The 22,678-nt window shown below is 40.0% G+C and overlaps 1 protein-coding gene across 1 annotated transcript; it reads right to left on the reverse strand.

Annotated features, from left to right (window-relative positions):
• Nucleotides 1-389: 389 nt before the first annotated feature.
• Nucleotides 390-4,212, reverse strand: LOC116117427 (cationic peroxidase 2-like; the record flags this gene model as incomplete). Its single annotated transcript, XM_031403455.1, is given in 5 exon segments — nt 390-853; nt 948-1,100; nt 1,103-1,109; nt 1,205-1,557; nt 4,200-4,212. Coding segments are annotated over 5 exon segments (990 nt in total), but the record flags the coding sequence as incomplete, so codon positions are not given.
• Nucleotides 4,213-22,678: the final 18,466 nt, after the last annotated feature.

Here is a 22,678-nt window from a genome sequence, read left to right on the forward strand (position 1 = left end):
AGATAACCAATGTGATGCAAAGAAGGATTTGCACGACACCTACCCACTTGCAGACTCGTAATCATACCTTGAACTCTCTATTATAAATAGAGGACACCCCTCTCATTTATGGGATTGGTTGATCTTAGACTAAAACAGCTTACACACACACACACACACACACACACACACACTCTCTCTCTCTCTCTCTCTCACTCTCTCTCACTCACTCGCTCTTTTTTTTTGTATTCCCTCTAGATTGTAACTCAGCTCGCCACATGCGACTTGATTTTACCTATCTATTAATACAACAACAGTGGATGTAGGATTCGGTTTTGAGCATCCGAACCACTTTAAATATCGCTTCCCATTCATTGTCTCATTTCAATTTTCCCTATCACGTGTGATTTCTAAGTCTGCATAGCACTTTGTACGTGTGAGTCGTTGGTGTCAAAATCAAGCATCAACAAGTTTATTGTTGAGCATATTCTACAAATTTCCCTGTTAGTATTCGTCTTGACACCGTTTTTACTCATCTTCACCATGGATCTTCCTAACTCCACATTGAAACTTGATCCTTGCGAGAAGCGCTGAACAATACTTCTAGTTGAAGCATCAATCCATAAATTTTGATCAGACTCTAGTACACCTCTACCATTCCTCAAATTTCCAAAGAAAGATGTATCAAATCTTGTAGGACTCCCAGTGTCTAATGCAACGCGTCTAGTGGTATCACCATTTTTTGGGCAGAGTGCTTGAAATTGAGGAAGAAATGTAGGATTAATTGAGGGATCAACACCACTTCTAGTAGTAGTGAAATTATAGAGTTTGTTATGGAAGAGTAGGCAAGCTGAAGTACCTATGGTGTGTCCTCCTGTTAATTAGCAAGCAAAAAAAAAGGTGTGTTAATGATGTGCATGGATTGGATTTAAGTTGTCTTTAATTTAAGTATAAAGATTAATTCTTACCAACAAGGGTAACAAGATCTTGAGTATTGAGACCAAAAGTAGAAAACTTTGCCTTTTGCACTTCAATGGAGTCTCTGGCACCTGTCAAATTAGAAGAATTAGAAGCTAATGAGACCCACCCATCTTTGCGACCTGTAGGTACTTGCCAACTTGTCCATTTGTCTGCATTAAATGGTAAGACCACAGTTAGTTTTGGCTCAAACAAAAGAGGGAACCCACAAACACAATGCTATATATATAGAAAGTTAAATAGTTACCAGAACAACAGAATCTTGGGTAGCTAATGCAAGAATGTCAGCACAAGAGACAACACCAGGGCATGCAGCCTCAAGCTGTGTCTTGGCATCATCAATAACTTCATATCCTCTCAATAGATTGTTTTGTGGGGTAGTTTTTTTAGAGTTAGGTCCATCAATAAGAATAGAAGCATCATAACCTTCAAAAAAGAAATCATGGGAATGCATTCTTAACAAACCAGGAGCAATTGTTAGATTAGATCGAACATGAGCTTGAACCATTGACCTCATAATGGACTCAGCTCGAGGGCATGTACTTGAATAATATCCGACTCTCGTGCTTTGGCTTTGGGCTAAGGTAGCAGCCATGGTGAGAAATGTTGAGATTGTGGAGCCAAATTCAATCCAAATTAGAGTTGGATTAGGACATGGGTTTTAATTTGTGTTTAAGTAGAATTGTTTTCTTTTTGGAATACAATTGGTAATAGGATTATAATTGTATTAGGAATTAAAATATAATTCCTATTAGGATATGAGATTTGAGTCCTATTAGGAATTGTGTCCCATGTATTACCTATAAAAAGGAGTTAAGTCCTAAAGTTAGATATCACAAATTAAATAGAAGGCAAGCCACAATCAGAGTGAGAACCACCAAATAGGGTTTAGTGAGTGAGCCAATTTATGAGGCTTGAGAGATTCTTGTAATTTATTTTCTTCTTCTTCATAGTGAAATTCCGCAGCGGCAAAGTGGACGTAGCTCTCATACGGAGAGTGAACCATTATAAACCTTTTATTTGTGTGTGTGATTATTTTGTTTGTCCTTTGTTCACATTTTTTTCGCTTTCAAAGATTTAGGATTTACTAGAATTCAATTAAATCTCCCCAACAATTGGTATCAGAGCGAGATTTGAGGAAAAAAGCGATGGTTGGAGAAGAAGGAGGATCAGCACCTGGGATCAACAAGTTCGATGGAACAGATTACACATTCTGGAAGATGCAAATTGAAGATCATCTGTATGGTAGAAAATTACATCTACCCCTCTTAGGAGAAAAACTTGAAAAGATGTCAGATGAAGATTGGGCACTCCTTGACATACAAGTATTAGGAGTCATTCGATTGACATTGACCAAGAACATGGCAAGTAACATGGTGAAGGAGACAACCACAACAGGGTTGATGAAGATCTTGTCCGATATTTATAAGAAGCCTTCTACGAATAACAAGGTACATCTTATGAAAAAATTATTTAATCTTAAGATGAGAGAAGGTGCTTCTGTGACAGAGCATATGAATGATTTTAATACAATCATTAATCAATTGTCGTCTGTAAAAATTGATTTTGATGAAGAAGTTCGTGCCCTAATTCTTATGGCCTCCCTACCAAATAGTTAGGAGTCTATGAGAGCAGTAATTAGTAATTCAACAGGTAGTGCAAAATTAAAACTCACAGATGTTCGGGTGAGATAACATCGAATGCTTTGAATGTTGAAACAAGAGGTAGAGACTATGATAGAAATTCAAACTGAGGTAGAGGAAGATCAAAATCAAGGAACGGAAGGAGCAAGTCCAGGTTTGGAAAAAAAGTTGAGTGTTGGAATAGTGGCAACAAAGGCCACATACAGAATAATTGCAAAGTACCAAAGAAAGAAGAGAACAGCAATAGTAACACCGCCAATGCTGTAATTAAAGAGGTACGAGATGCTTTACTTTTATCTGTTGATAATTCTATTGACTCTTGGCTTTTTGATGCAGGAGCTTCATTCTATACCACGGCACATTGTGAAATTCTAGAAAATTATGTGGCTGGAAATCATGGAAAGGTATACCTAGTAGATGGAGAACCTTTGGGTATTGTAGGTATGGGTGATGTTAGGTTGAAGATGACAAACAGATCTGTGTGGAAAATCCAGAAAGTAAGGCATGTACCCAAATTGATGCGTAATCTAATATCAGTTGGGCAACTTGACAATGAAGGGCATAATGTGTCCTTTCTTGGTGGTGTATGGAAAGTTACTAAAGGAGCCATATTGGTTGCTCGTGGAAATAAAACTGGAACTCTTTACATGACTTCTAGTTGCAGTCGCAGATGCCAGTGTTACCTCAAGTTTATGGCATTGTAGACTTAGGCATGTGAGCATGAAAGGGATGAAGGAGCTTCAATCAAAAGGAAAACTACTAGAGTTGAAGTTGATTGATCACAGTTTGTGTGAAGGTTGCATCCTTGGCAAACAAAGAAGAGTAAGTTTTTCCAAAGTAGCAAGGGAACCATAGACAAAGAAGTTGGAGTTGGTTCATATAGACGTGTGGGGACTACGGTCACAAAATTAAACCTAAATACCGTAGTTAGCAGTAAGCAGGGTCGAATCCATTGAGAGCAAGACTAACGACCTAATGTATATTTGAGTTAACGAAAGAGAAATTGGCAGAATGATTGATTAAAACTAAGGAAACTAATTACTTGTAGGAAATTAAAAGCATTAAATAAATTGCTAACTAAAACACAATATTAAAAGCGTTGTTGCTACGGGTTTGGTTTGACTCAAGACCAACTCTTACAATTCCTCTCCTCGCTCTTCAATTTCCTAATCCTACAAGGCTAGGCAAATCAATAATATGGCTTCCAGCAAGCTAGGTATAATCTATCCTGTCTCCCTGTCGTCTTAGTTACAGATCGATTGGTTAAAGACTATCATCGACTAACCGAAAAACGCTAAACACTTAAACACCACTAGTTGGTACAACGTTAACAAGTACAACCTATCAACCTGTATCATCCAATTAACTAATTACACAACAAATGCATTCCTAGTAGAAATGATATTAAACGCTACTACAAATTGCAATCAGTACCGAAGCAATTTAAAGTCATAATCAACATTCAATAATCTCAAACCGACATTCAATTATGCGAAAAGTTATATATCAATAAATGTTCTCAATGGACATTATCAATTCAACACGTCGAGCATCAGAATAATATTAAAGCATCGCAAACAAACTGAAACGAAAACAAATATAATATGAATACAAGAAACTTAACCAAATGTCCAACATTTGGGCTCATCCAACTAGTCGAGAGCTGATGAGGAGATCAATGGAGTCAATCTCGATCTCGCCTACATCGTAACAGACAACCGGGAACTCAGCCGCTCATGGTGGTGATGACGGAGGCTGAAACAAACGAAGCTGATCATGGCGAAGAGGAGGTAACCGATAATGATATGATACGAAGAAGGGGCGAAAACAACCAACGGACAGCCTGGAATACGAATAGCCGCACTCGCCGGAAAACGTTAATTTTTCGGTGGGTCTTCCAGAAAACGGTGGCAGAAATGGGATCCGAAGGTATCGATGGAAAGCTCTAGTGATGAGGAGTTCAGATCAGGTCCTGGGGAGGTGAGAAGTCATCGGAAATGAGCAAGATTTCGGTTGGAAGATGAAGAGGCACGGCGGCAAAGTAACGGATTCCAGCGGTTTTCGCGGCGGCTGAAGCTAGGGAAGTGTAGATCCGGTCGTGGGGAAGGGAGATCCAGTCCTGGGGAGCTGAAACGTCATCGAAAAATGGTGAAATCTGGTCGAGAATGCGAAGCGTCGCGGTGGGAAGATGAAGCTCACGGTGGCGTGCATGTTTCATGGTGACCGGAGCAAGGGGATGCCAAAAGGTCGCCGGAAAAGGAGATGAGGGGTCACCGGAGCTTGATCGGAAAAGGTGAAGAGTTTTGGTGGGCGGCAGCCAACCAATCTGAGAACTTGCACTGTAGTTTTATATAAAATTTGGAAAATTTCCATTTGGTCCCTGCATGATTGAAACATGACAAAATCAGCCCCTTGAAACATGACATTTTACCCCCTGAACAACATAAATGAGACAAAATCACCCCTAATCCATGAACCACAACCTAATATCAACTCACACCATTTCCAAATTCATCCCAAATATGCTAAATTAGTAAGAAAAACTCAAAATATGATTTTTATACATAAATTCATAATTTTTCTTAATTGTCTCAATATAACTTCAATTCAATTACATATGGGATCTTTTTATCAACGAAATAGAGTCACTTTCATGACTCTAACACGTCTGGGGACCTGCTCCTGTGTCATCCCTTGGAGGCTCAAAGTACTATGTGACATTCATTGATGATGCGAGCAGAAAGGTATGGGTTTATTTTTGAAAAATAAATTTGATGTTTTTGAGACTTTTAAACAGTGGAGAGCCATGGTTAAAAATGAGACAAACCTAAGGGTGAAGTGCTTGCGATCCGATAATGGGGGAGAGTACATTGATCAAGGGTTCAAGGAATATTGTGCCAATAATGGAATTAAGATGGAGAAGACCATTCCTGCAACTCCTCAACAAAATGGTGTCGCTGAATGGATGAACATAACCCAAAATGAGCGTGCAAGAAGCATGAGATTGCATGCTGGACTACCATATGCATTTTGGGCCAAGGCAATTACTACTGTAGCCTACTTGCTCAATAGAGGACCTTCTGTACCACTAAATTGAAAAATCCTAGAAGAAGTTTGGAGCGGCAAATAGGTAAATTATTCTTTCCTAAGAGTATTTGGTTGTTTAGCGTATGTTCACATTGACTCTACTTTTAGAAGTAAGCTTGATGCTAAATCTAACAAATGTTTTTTCATTGGTTATGGTGACGCCAAGTTTGGTTATCATTTTTGGGATAACCAAAACCATAAGATTATAAGGAGCAAAGATGTCATATTCAATGAAGAAGTGATGTACAAGGATAGGCTCAACATGAAGGTAGAAAATCCAAGCACTGAAGCGAAGAAGCAAGAGGTAGTTCCTTTGAAAGACTTCCCAATGAATGGCATGCAAGACAATGACCAGAAAGAGCAAGCTAAATAGCTCAAGAAGTTGAACCACAAACACTCGTGTTTGAACCTAGAAGATCTTCCAAGACTATAAGACCACTACAAAGGTACACTCCTTCTTTGCACTATATTTACTAACTGATAGTGGTGAACCAGAGTGTTATGAGGAAGCAATGCAAGTTGATGACTCAATCAAGAGGGAGCTAGCTATGAAGGATGAGATGGACTCATTATTAATCAAACCTGGCAATTGACAGAGCTACCACAAGGGAAGAAGGCATTGCAAAACAAGTGGGTTTATTGGGTGAAAGATGAACATGATGGCAGCAAATGATACAAAGCAAGATTGGTCGTGAAAGGCTTTTAGTAGAAAGAATGCATTGAATACACTGAAATTTTCTCTCCAGTTGTCAAGTTGACTACAATAAGAACAATACTTGGGTTAGTGGCAAAAGAAGACCTTTATCTTGAGCAGTTAGATGTAAAGATGACGATTCTTCATGGAAAACTGGATGAAGAAATTTATATGTAGTAGCCATAGGGTTTTAAAGTACAAGGAAAGGACAGAATGATGTGCAAACTTCAAAAGAGCCTATATGGGCTAAAACAGGTGCTTGGACAGTGGTACAAGAATTTTGATGGGTTTACGTGTAGTAACGGTTTCCTTAGATGCCAAGCAGACCATTGTTGTTATTTCAAGAAACTTGGTAACTTCTATATCATCCTATTACTATATGTAGATGACATGTTGATTGCAGGGGCTTGTAAATAGGAAATAGACAAGCTAAAAAGACAATTGTCAAAGGAGTTTGCTATGAAGGATTTGGGAGTTACAAAACAAATCCTTGGTATGAGGATTACTAGAGACAAAGCCAAAGGTTTCTTGAAGCTGTCACAAGAAAAGTAGGTGAAGAAAGTACTCAATAGGTTCAACATTGTTGGAGCAAAGCCAGTAAGTGTTAGGAAACGATCAAGTCATGGCAGCGGAAATAAAAATCATAAATAACATGGATCATTCCTTAGAGCCAAGATCAGGGCACAAATTTAACAATTTATACATTAAATACAAACCTGCAGGAAATCAGTTTTAAAGTTAAGAAACCATACGCACGTTTGGAGGCTCCTCCAACTTATCTCTGAATGGGTTTTGCTACCGATCCAAAGGTAGGATTAAACCACCGTTAGTCCACACGAAGATAACCCCAAGGAACTAAAGAGGGATTTGCTAGATCCTCTATAGCCTTAAGAACCAAGAACAAAATCAAAAATAAAATTTTGATTCAAGCATATGTGAAGTGGCGTGCAAGAGAGAAAAAGGGCTGGGGTTTTTATCAAAATGATTGAAATGAATTACTTTCTTAATTTCACAAAGTGTTGCACTTTGCCCTATTCCATCAAGGAATGGGCTTGGGCACTAACCCAAACAAGCCCTATGTCCAAACAACCCCATTTAGATATTTTAATTATTATTATTATTATTTCAATTAAATTAAATTAATATATATTTATCATATACTAACATTTAACAATAACAATAATTCATTTAAATGTATGCGAACACATATTTAAATATAATTTCACTTATTTAATTTTATTAACAAATTAAATAAAGGCTAAGACCTCAGCAAATTTAATTGCACTGCGAAATTACCAAAATACCCTTTTGCCTAAAAAGACGAAAACACCCTTCTTATAAACTGGCTCTTAAATTATCTTCTATGTGTGTGACCTGTAGGCTCCTCATCATACCGGTAGTGTGTAGTATCACGATTAACACCAATTAATCGTCTCACTACACACAGACCAAGATTGGCCCCTAGCAAGGCATCATGGCCACCCGATAGATTCAGATTCAGCGAAACAGCTACCTGTTAATGATATGGTTGCCATACAATCAAATCCTTTCATCATCTGTTATCTCAATGAGACTGGGACATAGAAATAATGTGAACCTCGGTTACTCTCGATATTATGTGTTCAGTTACTGGACCAATGACCTGAATTATAAACTGGATAGAGCAACAACTCAATCCCACTGTGGCCACAGTTTTAGTGTCATTGCCATTTATTGAATTACGCTGTGAGATAACTTCCCCCGTACCCAAGAGTGATGAATCCTTTGTCGATCCACCATAGTCTTGATACACTCCTTGATGTAGCCAATCACTACCGTATTGACAGCTCTGAATAGAACTGCGTTGGGCTAGTGTCAAACTACACCAATTGGTGCACAAGGCGCTCCGGTGATCTCAAGTCTAAGGATCACATGCACCACCAATCGTTAGAGGATTTTTTCCATAGACACTTGGGTTACCATCCATATGGAATCCTCTTGTGGGTCAGTCCAGTGAACTTGCCTACAGCAAGCACCCATGTGTTGCACCAGGTTGTCACTAAACAACTTTGACAAGTGAGATCAGTCACTGCCTTTCGACAGGGTCGTTCAAAACTATGATAGCCTTACCGTATTATCTGTGCCCTTACTTTAGAATAATTCTAAGGCTACGGACGTTTCTAGAATGGCCACCATATGTGCTCATAGGGTTCTCACTATCAAGATTTGAAACACTTGATACCCTCGTCACGGTTCTACCATTCTAAGGACATATATCAATACATACAATAATGATTTACGCGATATAGAATAAAATGCCTTTTATTGATCAATGAACATTGTTACAAAGAGTCAATTCTACAATAATTGATTGGCTCTAGGGCACCTACTCTAATAGTTAGTACTCTTTTGGCTAGTCACTTTAAACTATCCAAAGATCAGTAACCTATTACAGAGCATGAGCAAGATTACATGGCCAAGGTACCCTATGCATTAATGATTGGCAGTCTTATGTATGCCATGGTATGTACAAAGCTAGACACAGAACATGCAGTGGGAGTTGTGAGTAGGTACATGAGCAATCTAGAAAAGCAACATTGGGAAGCAGTAAAATGGATTCTCAGATATTTGAAAGGTAATAAAGATTCATCATTATGCTTTAGGAAGTCAGACTTAGAGCTACAAGGTTATGTGGATGCTAATATGGCTGGTGACATTGATAACTGCAAGAGTACCACAGGCTATATCTTTACATTAGATGGTACAAAGGTCAGTTGGGTTTCAAAGTTACAAAAGATTGTTGCTCTTTCTACTACAGAGGCAAAGTATGTTGCTATAACAGAAGCTAGTAAGGAGCTAATATGGTTACAACAGTTCCTAGAAGAATTGGGTCAGAATTATAAGAAGAGCACTTTGTATTGTGATAGTCAAAGTGTAACTCACTTGGCAAAGAACCTAGTCTACCATGCTAGGACAAAACACATAGAAGTTCATTACCATTTCATACACTCAGTTTTGGAAGAAGGAGTTATAGCTCTTAAGAAGATTCAAGGGAGTAAAAATCTAGCTGATATGTTTATGAAGGTGGTTACACTTGGGAAACTGAAGTTGTGTACAACTTCAGTTGGACTTCTCGCTTGAAGAAAGAAAAGTTGATGCCGCTGTAGATGGAAGTGAAGAATTGAAGATATGTTGAATTAGTCTCCAACTGGGAGATTGTGGAGCCAAATTCAATGCAAATTAGAGTTGGATTAAGACATGGGTTTTCCTAATTTGTGTTTAAGTAGAATTGTTTTATTTTAGGAATACAATTGGGAATAGGATTATAATTGTATTAGGAATTAAAATATAATTCCTATTAGGATATGAGATTTGAGTCCTATTAGGAATTGTGTCCCATGTATTACCTATAAAAAGGGGTTAAGTCCTAGAGTTAGATATCACAAATTAAGTAGAAGGCCAAGCCACAATCAGAGTGAGAGCTACCAAATAGGGTTTAGAGAGTGAGTCAATTTGTGAGGCTTGAGAGATTCTTGTAATTTCTTTTCTTCTTCTTCATAGTGAAATTCCGTAGCGGCAAAGTGGATGTAGCTCTAATACAGAGAGTGAACCACTATAAATCTTTTTTTTGTGTGTGTGGTTATTTTGTTTGTCATTTATTCGCATTTTTTTCGCTTTTAGGGATTTAGGATTTACTAGTATTCAATTAAATCCCCCCAACCCAAACAACCCCTATGTCTAAACAGCCCCATTTAGATATTTTAATTATTATTATTATTATTATTTCAATTCAATTCAATTAATATATATATATATATTAATGCATTGAATTGAAATAATAATAATAATAATAATTAAAATATCTAAATGGGACTGTTATTAACATTTAACATAACAATATTCATTTAAATATATGCGAACACATATTTAAATATAATCTCACTTATTTAATTTAATAACAAATTAAATAAAGGCTACGATCTCAACAAATTTAATTGCACTGTGAGATTACCAAAATACCCTTTTGCCTAAAAAGATGAAAACGCCATTCTTATAAACTGGCTCTTAAATTATCTTTATGTGTGGTGACCTGTAGGCTCCTTATCATACTGGTAGTGTGTAGCATCGCGATTAACACTAATTAATCGTCTTACTACACACAGACCAAGATTGGCCCCTAGTAAGGCATCATGGCCACCGAAGATTCGGATTCAGCGACAAGCTCCGTCAACGTATGGTTATCGTAAATCCAATCCTTTCATCATTGTTATCTCTACGAGACCGAGGCATATAATAGTGTCAACCTCAGTTACTTCGATATTTGTATTCAGTTACTAGACTAATGACCTGAATTATAAACTGGATCGAGTAACAACTCAATCCATTGTGGCCATAGTTTTAGTGTCATCGCATTACTGAATTGTGGTGAGATAACTTCCCTGTACCCAAGAATGATGAATCCTCTCGATCCACCATAGTCTGATACATCTTTGATGCAGCAATCACTACCGTATACAGCTGAATAGAACTGCGTTGGGCTAGTGTCAAACTAACCCAATCGGTGCACAAGGCGCTCGTGATCTCAAGTCTAAGGATCACATGCACCACCATTCGTTAGAGGATTTGTTCCATAGACACTGGGGTTACCATCCATATGGAATCCTCTGGTGGGTCAGTCCAGTGAACTTGCTGCGGTATATCCGCCTACAACAAGCACCCATGTGTTGCACCAGGTTGTCACCAAACAACCTTGACAAGTGAGATCAGTCACTGCCTTTCGACAGGGTTGTTCAACACTATGATAGATTTACTGTATTATCTGTGCCCTTACTTCAGAAAAATACTAGGGCTACAGACGTTTCTAGAATGGCCACCATATGTGCTCATAGGGTTCTCAGTATTAAGATTTGAAACACTTGATACCCTCGTCATGGTTCTACCATTCTAAGGACATATATCAATACATACAATAATGATTTACGCGATATAGAATAAAATGCCTTTTATTGATCAATGAACATTATTACAAAGAGTCAATTCTACAATAATTGATTGGCTCTAGGGCACATACTCTAACACAGTTGACATACCACATATTTAATATGTTAATTTAGGGAGAGAAAGACTTGTATATAGCATGACATATGTTAAGGCCAAAAAAGGTCGTCGGCCCCAATAGGGCCAAAGACGAAGACACCTTCAACAAAGCTCGGAGCCGTGGCCCAATTTTGATTTGGCTCGCAATGGAGTTTGCATATTAGGTCCGCTCAGTACACCTACCTTGTTGCTCACTGCTTGGGCCCAATCAGCAAAGGCCTCGATTCGTGTAGGGCTCATCATTAGCTTGTCTGGGCCCTGGCCCTTTGATCCTAGACCACCTACTGGACTTAGGGTCTACTTTGAGCCTAGGGTTGCCTACTTACTCTGGCACTATCCAAACTCTATCGAAGAGATCCATTACTGTCCTAATTCATCTAAGATATGTATCTTAGACCTGCAGGGACTCCCTTTCCCATTAAGGTAATGTAATGACTCTCTTTCTAACTAGTATACTGATAAAATAACAGTAAAACTCACTAAATATATATAAGAAAATATACATATAAACGAGTATAAAATTATGGGCCCATATTTAATTTTCTTTATATACAAATCTTTACATAATATAATAAAGTCTCAAAATAGTAACTCGATAGTTTTGCCCAACCCTTCCGCCACGTGATGTTCCAAGTGACAGCATCTCACCTGTTACTTGCAAAAACATTAAAAACAACGAGGTGAGCACTAATTGCTCAGTAAGTAAACCCGCTATGCTACCCTTCTCTCTCCGTTGCTTAAATACTGAATTTCTTTCCTTACTTCACGCTTCCCCATTCTTCTCTATTCTTTCTCTACTCTTACTCTGTTTTTCTCTCTATTCTTTCTATGTTTTTTTCCTTTTCTATTCTTTCTCTCTCTGTCCTTTCTCTATTCTAATTTCCCACTACTCAGATAATGGGCATGGTATTATGCATATATGTGATGCAAATGCACAAATGCATAAAATATGCATTTTCTTTCCTGTTTTTCTTTCTTTTCTGTTCTTATTCTGTTTTTCTTTCTTTCTCTTCTTTCTTTTCTTTCTATTTTTTCTTATTCTTTTCTTTTCTTTCTTATCCTTTTCTTTTCTTTCTTATTCTTTTCTTTTCTTTCTTATTCTTTTGCCGATCGGACTTGGTTGAGGCATGGATTTGGAACCTTGGCTGTGTGAGTGTATTCTTCTTTCTTGGGTACAGCCCTCATCCACATGCACTCTTACGGATCATACAAATTCTTCTTTCTTATTCTTAGGCTGCTCACTAAAGGCGGCGTGCATGTGGGGAAAATTCTTCTTGTCACTCACAGGTTCCCCATCGCAACAACCTTTTCTTCTTTTTATCTTTTTACACTTCTTTAAATAAAAATTCAGATTTAAACTTATTTAATATTCACATTTCTTTCTATTTACTCTTTAACATTCTTTAGTGCTTTTTCATGGTCTTATGAGTATGTATGCATGTAGATGGTTTCATGCTTATAATTCTTTCTAAATTCACATGTTTAAATGCAATTATGCAATATGGAATGCAAACATTTCATTCTCTACCATCTACAAACTCATCTCAATATAACACATAATCATACTCAGATATGCACTTCTCTTTGACATTTCATCAAACAACTTATGTGCACAAAGCAGCTCTAATTTGGCTAACTTCTATCTCTTTTCTAAGCCACCAAAAAATTGGTATAACATGCTCCATGTTTAACGCCAAACTTGTCCAAAATGTACACTCCAAAATTTCTACTCCAATTCTTCCAAATTTCATCCAATTTCACATCAAATATCAAATATACCAACACTACTTCTCATGGATAAGTTCTAATCATCATTCAACACCAAATCCATCAACAATTCTTCATATAAAACACATATATATGCATAAAAGGAATTCTCTACACAATATTACTTAAATCATACTTAGGGTAGGATTTACTTACCTTATATGTGAGCAATCCAACACTTTAAAAATCTTCTTTGATCCAACTCTCTTTGTCTTAAATCCTATAAACACAAATCATCAAAATTCAACACTTTAAAAATTGAAACTCACTTCTTGGTGCAAGGATCTTACCTAAGGATGCTTGGGATTGAAAATCCACTAAAAAGTATCCAAAATCTATGAATTTCCCTTGAAGAAGAATTGAAGAAATTGAGAGGATTTGAAGGTGAAGGTGGCGTGAAAATGGATGAAGAATGGCTAGGGTTTCATTCTTCAATTCTTGATATAACATATTATTATTTATAGTTTCCCATTTTGCCCTTGCACTTTCTATGAAATTTCATCTATGTCCCTTAGTCAATTACCAAAATGCCCTTATTTTTATTAACTTCTCCATGTTATTCTATCTCTTTTCACTCCCCACTTTTTCAACTAATTATGAGTGAAAAGACCATTTTACCCCTAATGAAATTTTAAGACATTTTCTTCACACTTTTTTCAAAATAACTTTAACAAAAATCAACTAAGGGTATAAGGGCATAAGTTAAGCTACGTACCTCGATGTGGGCGTTGTAGGTAAGGGAGTCAAAGGCTGTCCTTTTTTACAATCCTATTAGGACTTGGAGGTCCTACAGCTGCTATTTAAACAAGAGGCGAACCCTCCCACTTGGATGAAACATTACACCTCGTAATCCTCACTAAATTAGCCTTATTAAGCCTTGTTAACTTGAGCGTCGGAGTGCCTACGGTAAACACCACCCCGGTGTTCTCCGTTCACTTCACGCTTGTTTTCTTGCGTGTGCAAGTACAGTGGATTACTGGTGGCCTCAACCTCACGGGATCAGTCCCTATTTTCGTAGCGGTAGATTTTTTGCATCTATAGTTTGGCGCCTATTGTGGGGCCTTTGGCAATCATTCGTCTTTCAAACCTTGCTTTGCAAGGAAACTCCCTATGGCTAAAAATTCAGATAACACCAATCCTCGTCTCGAGGCTAGACTCGAAGCTCTAACTGCCCTTATGCAATAATACCCAGACAAGGTGGCAGCACTGGAAGCCGAGAACACCGCCATCCAGACCAAAAACGCCTCAATCAGGGCCGAAAACCAGTCCTTGAAAGAAAGGTGAGTCAATTTTATGACCTTGAGCTCTAGCATTGTCAGGTACAACCCAATCATTTTTGCACATCGGTTCCGTCCATGCAGCCTTTCTGGACTCTAGATCACAGACTGACCATCTCGGATACTAGATCGCATCAACTCTATTCAATGCTAATGGACGATTCAGCCCATAATCCAATTGAGCAAGGACTGCCAACAGAGCCACTTTCGGTCGACCCACTCCAGGCACGAGATCAAGACATCCAAATAACAGAAAGCCTACCGCGACAAGAGCCACCCATTCTTGCCACCCTGCCTCATCTCCAATAAACCATTCCTACCCAAACCCCACTCGGCTTGATCACCCCCACGAGTTAAGTGGGCTCCCTCACCTTCAATCCACCCCGCTTGAGTCCATCGATCCCCACGGATCGAGTGACTCCCAAATTACCCCTCTCACCATCCATTGAGGCCGAAACACCCAATTAGTCATAGTGGGAACCACCCAACCTGAGGGAATGAATGAAGATCCAAATTACCAAGCAACACACGATGGAACGATTAGCCAAACTACCCCACGTGACTTGACCCAACGAAACACGCCGAGTGCGAGTCATATGACAAACCAAGCCAACCAAGCCGAATTGGTGGCCTCTGCCTCGCCCATGGAGCAAATATTGTCCAAAAGATTTCGACATAGAGGCAATGATGAGGCGTATACTTGGAGTGCCAATCCCAACGAAAAAGAGTCAACCTCACAGCTGTGCTGATTCATCCTTTGTGGATGCAATTATGCTAGCCGAGATGCCACACAAATTCACCATCCCCATCATGAAGCCTTACGATGGCATAACCGACCCGGATGACCACATAGCCTCATTCAAGCAGTAGATGTTCGTTGCCTCAATACCTCGAACGTTGAAGGAAACCTGCATGTGTAAAAGCTTCGGCTCTAGCCTCTCTGGACCAGCCTTTCAATGGCACATTAACCTTCCAAACAGCTCAATCAGCTCGTTTGCCTAGCTTACCCCTTCGTTAAACAATTTGCCAATAGCAAGAAACTCGAGAAGCTGTCAACTGACCTATATAGAGTCTACCAGAAGAGGGGGGAGCCGCTAAGAGAGTACGTCAGCATATTCAATAAAGAAAAAATCTTCATCCCGTCCTGTAATCCAGAGATAGCGGTAGATGCTTTCAGAAAGGGTCTCCTCCTAGATGGAGAACTATACAAAGACTTGACAAAACTTGGCTGCACCACAATGGAAGACGCCCTAGCCAAAGCAATGATCCATATCAGATGGGAGGAAGATGAGGCAAACCAAATGAGGCATACTAGATATGATGACCGTCACCAAAGGCGGAGTGAAAGAAGGCCAGAGTCCAGATCGTTTGAGCCCCGTTATCAACCTCTTCCTCACAATCCAAGTAGAATAAAAAAACCTTATGATCGCCAGCCGACCAGAGAGCCACTGATAGGCCATCCAAATCAAAACAATTCAAGATTATAGAGTACAACCTCAACGTTGAACCAACTTAGGTCGTGGCAATCATGAAAAGGATAGGACCTACCGTAAAGTGGCCAGCCAACCACACAACCAAGTGGTGTGAATTTCACGATGATATGGTCATAACACCGCCTATTGCATTGCCCTAAGATTTAAAGTTGCAGTACTATTAAAGAGGGGATATCTCTAAGACCTATTGACAGATAAAGGGAAGAATATAGTTGGCCAGAGAAGCTCAAAATCTAGTCCATCCATCCATCCCCTCGGCGCATACCAACCAAATTATTCAGTTTGAAGAAGATGAGCCAATCACCTTAGTCACCCCTCATCACGATGGTCTAGTAATCTCTCTCCAGATCGCCAACATCATGGTCAAGAGAGTATTCGTGGAAAGGGGATCCTCAGCAAACATCCTCTTTCTTGGAGCAGTGAAAGCCATAGGACTGAATGAATCAAACATCAACAGACGGCCAACCATCCTGGTCGGGTTTAGTTCTAAGCAGAAGTACACCATCGGTGAAATCGCCTTGCCTGTCTACGCTAGCGGAATCAACAAGCAAACCATCTTCCTAGTACTTGATTGCCCCTCACCATACAACATCATCTTAGGTCCTGTTCCATCCACCTTCCATCAAACTATCAGGTTTCCAACAAAGTGGGGAGTAAGAGAAATCAAGGGCGATCCTAAGGCCTCTAGAGACTGCTACAAGAATGCCTTCAAAGGCAAATGTCATGCTTCATAGCAACTACAGTCCCATCCCACCTTCCGACTGAGCCAGATCAACCATCCATGGAAGAGTTGGATGAAATGTAGATAAATTTGCACCACCCTGACTGAAAGACCTAGATAGGCTCTCACCTCAAGCCCGAGATAAGAGAATGACTTATAGACTTTTTTAAGCAAAATCAGGATTGCTTCGCCTAGTTCCACGCAGACATGACGGGCGTTAGCCCCTACGCAATCTTTAACCACCTTCACGTAGATCCGGATCACCCTCCAGTGAAGTAGAGGCAAAGAAAGTCCACTCCAGAATGTAACCAAGTCATCAATGAAGAAATTGACAAGCTACTGAGTAATTGATTGATTAGAGAAGTCCATTATCCTAACTGGTTAACAAATGTGGTGGTCGTGAAGAAAAAGAATGAAAAATGGAGGGTCTGCATAGACTTCATAGATTTGAACAAGGCATGTCCCAAGGACTCATTCCCACTCCCGTACATCGACATGATGGTCGATGCGATAGTAGGTCACGAACTCCTAAGTTTTATGGATGCCTTCTCAGGGTACAACCAGATTTTGATGCACTCATACGACCAGGAAAAGACAACTTTCATCATAGAGAGGGGAACCTATTGCTACAAAGTAATGCCTTTTGTTCTTAAGAATGTCGGGGCCAACTACCAACGACTAGTCAATAGAATGTTTGCCAAACACCTTGGAGACACCATGGAAGTATACATTGATGACATGCTCGTTAAGTCCCTTATGGCGGAGCAACACCTTGACCACCTCAGCCAAGCATTTGCCATCCTAAGAAAATACAATATGAAGCTAAACCCAGCCAAGTGTTCATTCAGGGTCTCGTTAGGAAGATTCTTGGGATACATGGTGACTCAGCGTGGGATAGAAGCCAACCCTGACCAAATCCAAGTGATCATCAACATACCATCACCAACTTGCATCAACGACGTCTAACGCCTTACGAGGTGAGTAGCTGGCTTGAGCCATTTCATCTCCAGATCAGCTAACAAGTGCCACATCTTCTTCACCACACTCAAGAAATCCAAGAAGTTTGAGTGGACCCCCACCTGCAAGAAGACCCTATAGTAGCTAAAGAGATACCTAACCTCTCCCCCACTTCTTTCCAAGCACGTGGTTAGGGAAAAGCTCTATACCTATCTGGCGGTCTCGAAGACAACCATCTCAATAGTGTTAGTCTGGGAAGTCAATGCGAAGCAGCTACTAGTTAACTATGTAAGTAAATCACTCCTCGGTGCCGAGACGCGATACAACCAGCTGGAGAAATTGGCACTCGCCCTTGTCTATGCATCTAGGAAGCTCAGACCATATTTTCAATGCCACTTCATAGTCGTCCTCACCTCTTTCCCACTCAAGAAGATACTTCATAAGCCAGAGTTATCAGGCCAACTCGCCAAATGGACAGTAGAGCTTAGTGAGTTTGATATATCCTTCCAACCATGGACCGCCATCAAATCCCAAGTGTTGGCAGACTTCATTGTTGATTTCACTCTTAACACTACCGTCTAGGTGGAAAAAGAGATATTGTGCATGAATAACAGGTCGTCTTCAAAGTGGACTCTCTTAGTGGATGGCTCAAGCAATGTGAATGGAAACGGGCTTGACATTGTACTTATTACACCAGAAGGGGATATCATCCAACAGGCCATAAGGTGTGGGTTCAAGTGCACAAACAACGAAGCCGAATACAAAGCCCTTATTGTCAAACTCTCTCTAGCCAAGGAGATTGGAGTAAGAAAGCTCGAGGTAAAGTCTGATTCTCAACTCATAGTCAACCAACTGCAAGGTACTTACCAGACACGAGACTCGAAGATGACAACTCACTTGAACTTGGTCAAAGAAATCCAGTCTACCTACAAAGAATTCCCTATCACCCAAGTCCCAAAAGTAAAGAACACCCATGCTGATGCCTTTGCCAACCTCAGCTCCATCCTTCAAGGCTCCTCCCAGTCATCAATCCCAATACTATTCCTCTAATGGCCAACTGATTGGAAGGAACATCCAACAAGCAAGTTGCCCAACCCGAAGAAGCCTAAAGAAGTAATGGATGTCAAACCAGCCGACTCCTAGGTGACCCCCATAATCAAATACTTGGAACATGATCAACTTCTAGCTGACAAGAATGAAGCACGCCGCCTAAGAGCCAAAGCTGCAAGATTCGCCATATACAAGGGCAACTCCTTAGGAAGTCATTCTCTGGCCCTTGCCTCAAATGCATAGGCCTGAAGGAAGCTATGTATGTTCTTGCTGAACTCCATGAAGGCGAATGCTGAAACCATGCAGGAAGAACGTAGCCTTGCCTGTCGGGTGATCACCGCTGGTTATTATTGGCCAACTATACGTACTGAATCAACATCCTATGTGAAAAAATGAGATAGCTGTCAAAGGTTCACCCACGTCTCACACCTCCCACCTGAACGACTCAACTCTACCCTCCCACCTTGGCCATTCATGAAGTAGGGGATGGAAATAGTTGGAAAACTCCGAACCACACCTAGGCAACAAGCCTTCATGCTGACAGTCACCGACTATTTTACTAAGTGGATCAATGCTGAAGTGCTCGCCCAAGTCAGAGATTGAGAGGTAAAAGCCTTCATCTGGAAACATGTCATCTGCAGATTCGGAATACCGAGGGAAATAGTCACAGCCAATGGATCCCAATTCATCAGCTCAAGCTTTAGAGACTTCTGTGACATGTGAGGGATCAAGCTCAGCTTCTTTACCCCTCACAACCCCTAATCGAACGGCCAGGCTGAATGCTCAAATAAAACAATCATGTAGACCTTAAAGAAGCACCTCTAGAAAGCTAAGGGCGCATGGGCAGACGAACTACCAAGGGTCCTTTGGTCCTATCGAACAATAACCCATTTGTCCACTGGCAAAACCCTTTTCTCCCGCACATATGGATTCGAGGTAGTTATCCCAGTCAAAGTATTAGTCCCTTTGACTAGACTCTAATGGTCAGACGAAAAAGCCAACAACCAGAACCTTTGTCACAACTTGAACACAGTCAATGAATTACATAAGCGAGCAAACATCTGCAATGTAATCTACCAGCAGCAGGTTGCTCGACACTACAACCGTAATGTTAGAGTAAGAACTTTCAAAGAAAGCGACTGGGTCTTCCGTTAAGTCTTTCAAAATACTGAGGAGATCAACTCTGGCAAGCTCGGCCTTACCTGGGAAGGACCCTACAAGATTGCCAAGGAAGTAGGAAAGGGTGCCTACAGACTTCAAACCCCCGAGCGCAAGGACATCAGCAATAGTTAGAATGCAATCCATATTGAACGCTACTATTTTTAGTCAGATTTGTCTCAGTGTCAATTCTTTATTCTTATTTCTGTTTTAAAAAGGATGAATAGGCCTGTCCACCCCTCTCACCTTCAATTGGCCTCATGGCCTGAATTTAATAAAAGAACTATTCAGTGATATACTGGCACTCACCTTCAGTTTACAATGACTCGGCAACATCACTGACTAATTTTGTAACAACTGCTGGAAACTAGTACAGTGCATGCATAATAACAATATAAAATTGGGCCCAAAACTTTCTTTTCATTATAAGTCATATGTCTTTTATACACACAGAACGTCATTTACAAAAAATGCCATTTTAAAAGACAAAACAGGGGAAACAGTGTAGCTATTGCTCCTCACTTGTCGACGCCCCTCCGACTGCATCGTCACCTAGATCTTGCATCCACAAAGGAAAATAACGGGGTGAGCACAAAATAATGCTCAGTAAGTAAAACCCTCTATCTGTCTGTCCCCGTAAGTATAACTCTTAATTCTTTCCTTATACCATTTCTGATTCTATCTCTGTTTCTACCAAACATCATGGCCTCATCTTACCGGAGGTACGGCCGGATGGCGTTCACACAGTACCATCTCACTCTCCATGACTATCGGGTGGAATTCACACAGTACCATCCCGTTTTTAGTGACTACCGGGTGGGGATCACAAAGCACCAACTCGGTTCTTCCTAACTAGCGGGTGGAGATCACCTAGCACCTACCCGTTCCTCATGACTTTTGGGTAACGATCACCAAGCATTAACCCGTCTCTAGTCACTATCGGGTGATGGTCACAAAGCATCAACCCACTTCTACTAAATGTCGGATGATGATCACAAAGCATCAACCTACTTATCTAACAACTAACCGGGTAGTGGTCACAAAGCATCTACCCATTTCTACTACTCATCGGGTGACAATCACAAAGCATCGACCCATCTCTAAAGGCTATTCGGGTGGTGATCACAAAGCATCAACCCGATTCCCATAATTGTCAGGTGATGATCACAAAGCATCAACCCATCTATTCTACTCTTCTAATCCACTCTATTCTAGCATTTTTATTCTCTCTACCCTTAGAGTAGTTGTATTCACCAAGCTCTCTACTCATAGAGTAATTGTATACACAAGGTTACCAACTCTTTCTTTGGTTACTTTCCAATGCATATAATAATGCATATGGATGGTTCATCTCCACTAATGCACTTATGAAATGCCAACATGCAATGTTGCAAGAATTAAGGTTCACTACTCATACTCAAACCTCTACTAGGCATTTCATCAAACAACTCAAGTGCATCATAAAACTCTACTATAGCAATGATTCTAAATCTTTCTCTAACCATCCAAAATGGGGAGAAACCCCTTCACATAGCCATAAAACCTGTCAAAGAAAGCACTTCCAAAAAGGGATCCATAACACCCCTTCAATTTCATCTCAAACTACCTTTCCAACCCAACAACTCATTTCTCATATTTGCAAGATCTAAACATTCACAAAGCATAGAAATCTCTATTTAAACCTCCATACATGGCATATCACATGTATATTACATACATACATCATTTCTATCAAAACCCTAATCAAGAAAATTCTTAAATCTCAACTTGGGTTGGGATTTACTTACTTTGTTATGGAGAGACTTCACCAACTCTTCCTTTCACTTGTTTTGCTTGACTTTTTCTCTACTCTTAACCAAAAGAACAAAAACCCTTAAACTTCAATATAAACTAAAACTCACAAATCACACAACTTAAGTAGAAATCCTTACCTTAGGAAGCCTTAGGTTGATTTTCTACCCCAAATCACTTCAAAAACCCCTTGGAACTCCTTGATCAAAAGAAAGAAAAGTTGAGGGGAGTAAGGATGGAGAGCTGCGTTTTTGGAGAAGAAGAATGAGGGTTTGCTAACTCTTAATTCCTTTTAATGAACTTTATACCAAAGCATTCCCATTTTGCCCTTACTCTTCTTTAGGAATTCCATCTATATCCTTTGATTCATTACAAACTCACCCCCATAACAACATATTCTCCATGAAAAATCCTTACAAATAACTCCCCACTTTTCCTGCTAATTAGGGGTAGAAAGGTGAAATTGCCCTTAGGGAAGAAAATATCTAAAACTCAACAAACATTTTAAACGGCCTGTCGCCGCAGCGAAACAACTTCTGTCGCCGCGGCGAAACTGTCCAGCAGCTTCCCCGTGGCTTCAGCACCTCTTCGCCGCGGCGAAGATTCTTCTTCGCCCCGGCGAAGACTGAAACACTAAACTTCTTCTATTTTCCACCAAATTTCAGGGCAAGTATTCAACACAACCCTCAATCAAACAATATTACCAAAAACCAACTCATATAAGAGCGAAAGAGGAAACAACAACTACGTACCTCAAGTGGGGCGTTACAAATTCACATTCATTCGGCTTCACGGCTTGAACCAATAAATTATGAACAGCAAAATTACACCAATAGTCAGCTCAAACCGATACAGCAATTCATCGACTTACACCTTCAGTCAGCCAAGACTGATTAACAATCCACGCAAACTAACACCTTCAGTCAGCTCAGACTGACTCATCGACATACACCTTTAGTCGGCCCAGACTGACTCAATAATTCACCTTTAGTTGGCTTAGACTGACT

Source organism: Pistacia vera, unplaced genomic scaffold (genome assembly GCF_008641045.1).
Source record: "Pistacia vera cultivar Batoury unplaced genomic scaffold, PisVer_v2 Contig1230, whole genome shotgun sequence".
Taxonomy (NCBI): domain Eukaryota; kingdom Viridiplantae; phylum Streptophyta; class Magnoliopsida; order Sapindales; family Anacardiaceae; genus Pistacia; species Pistacia vera.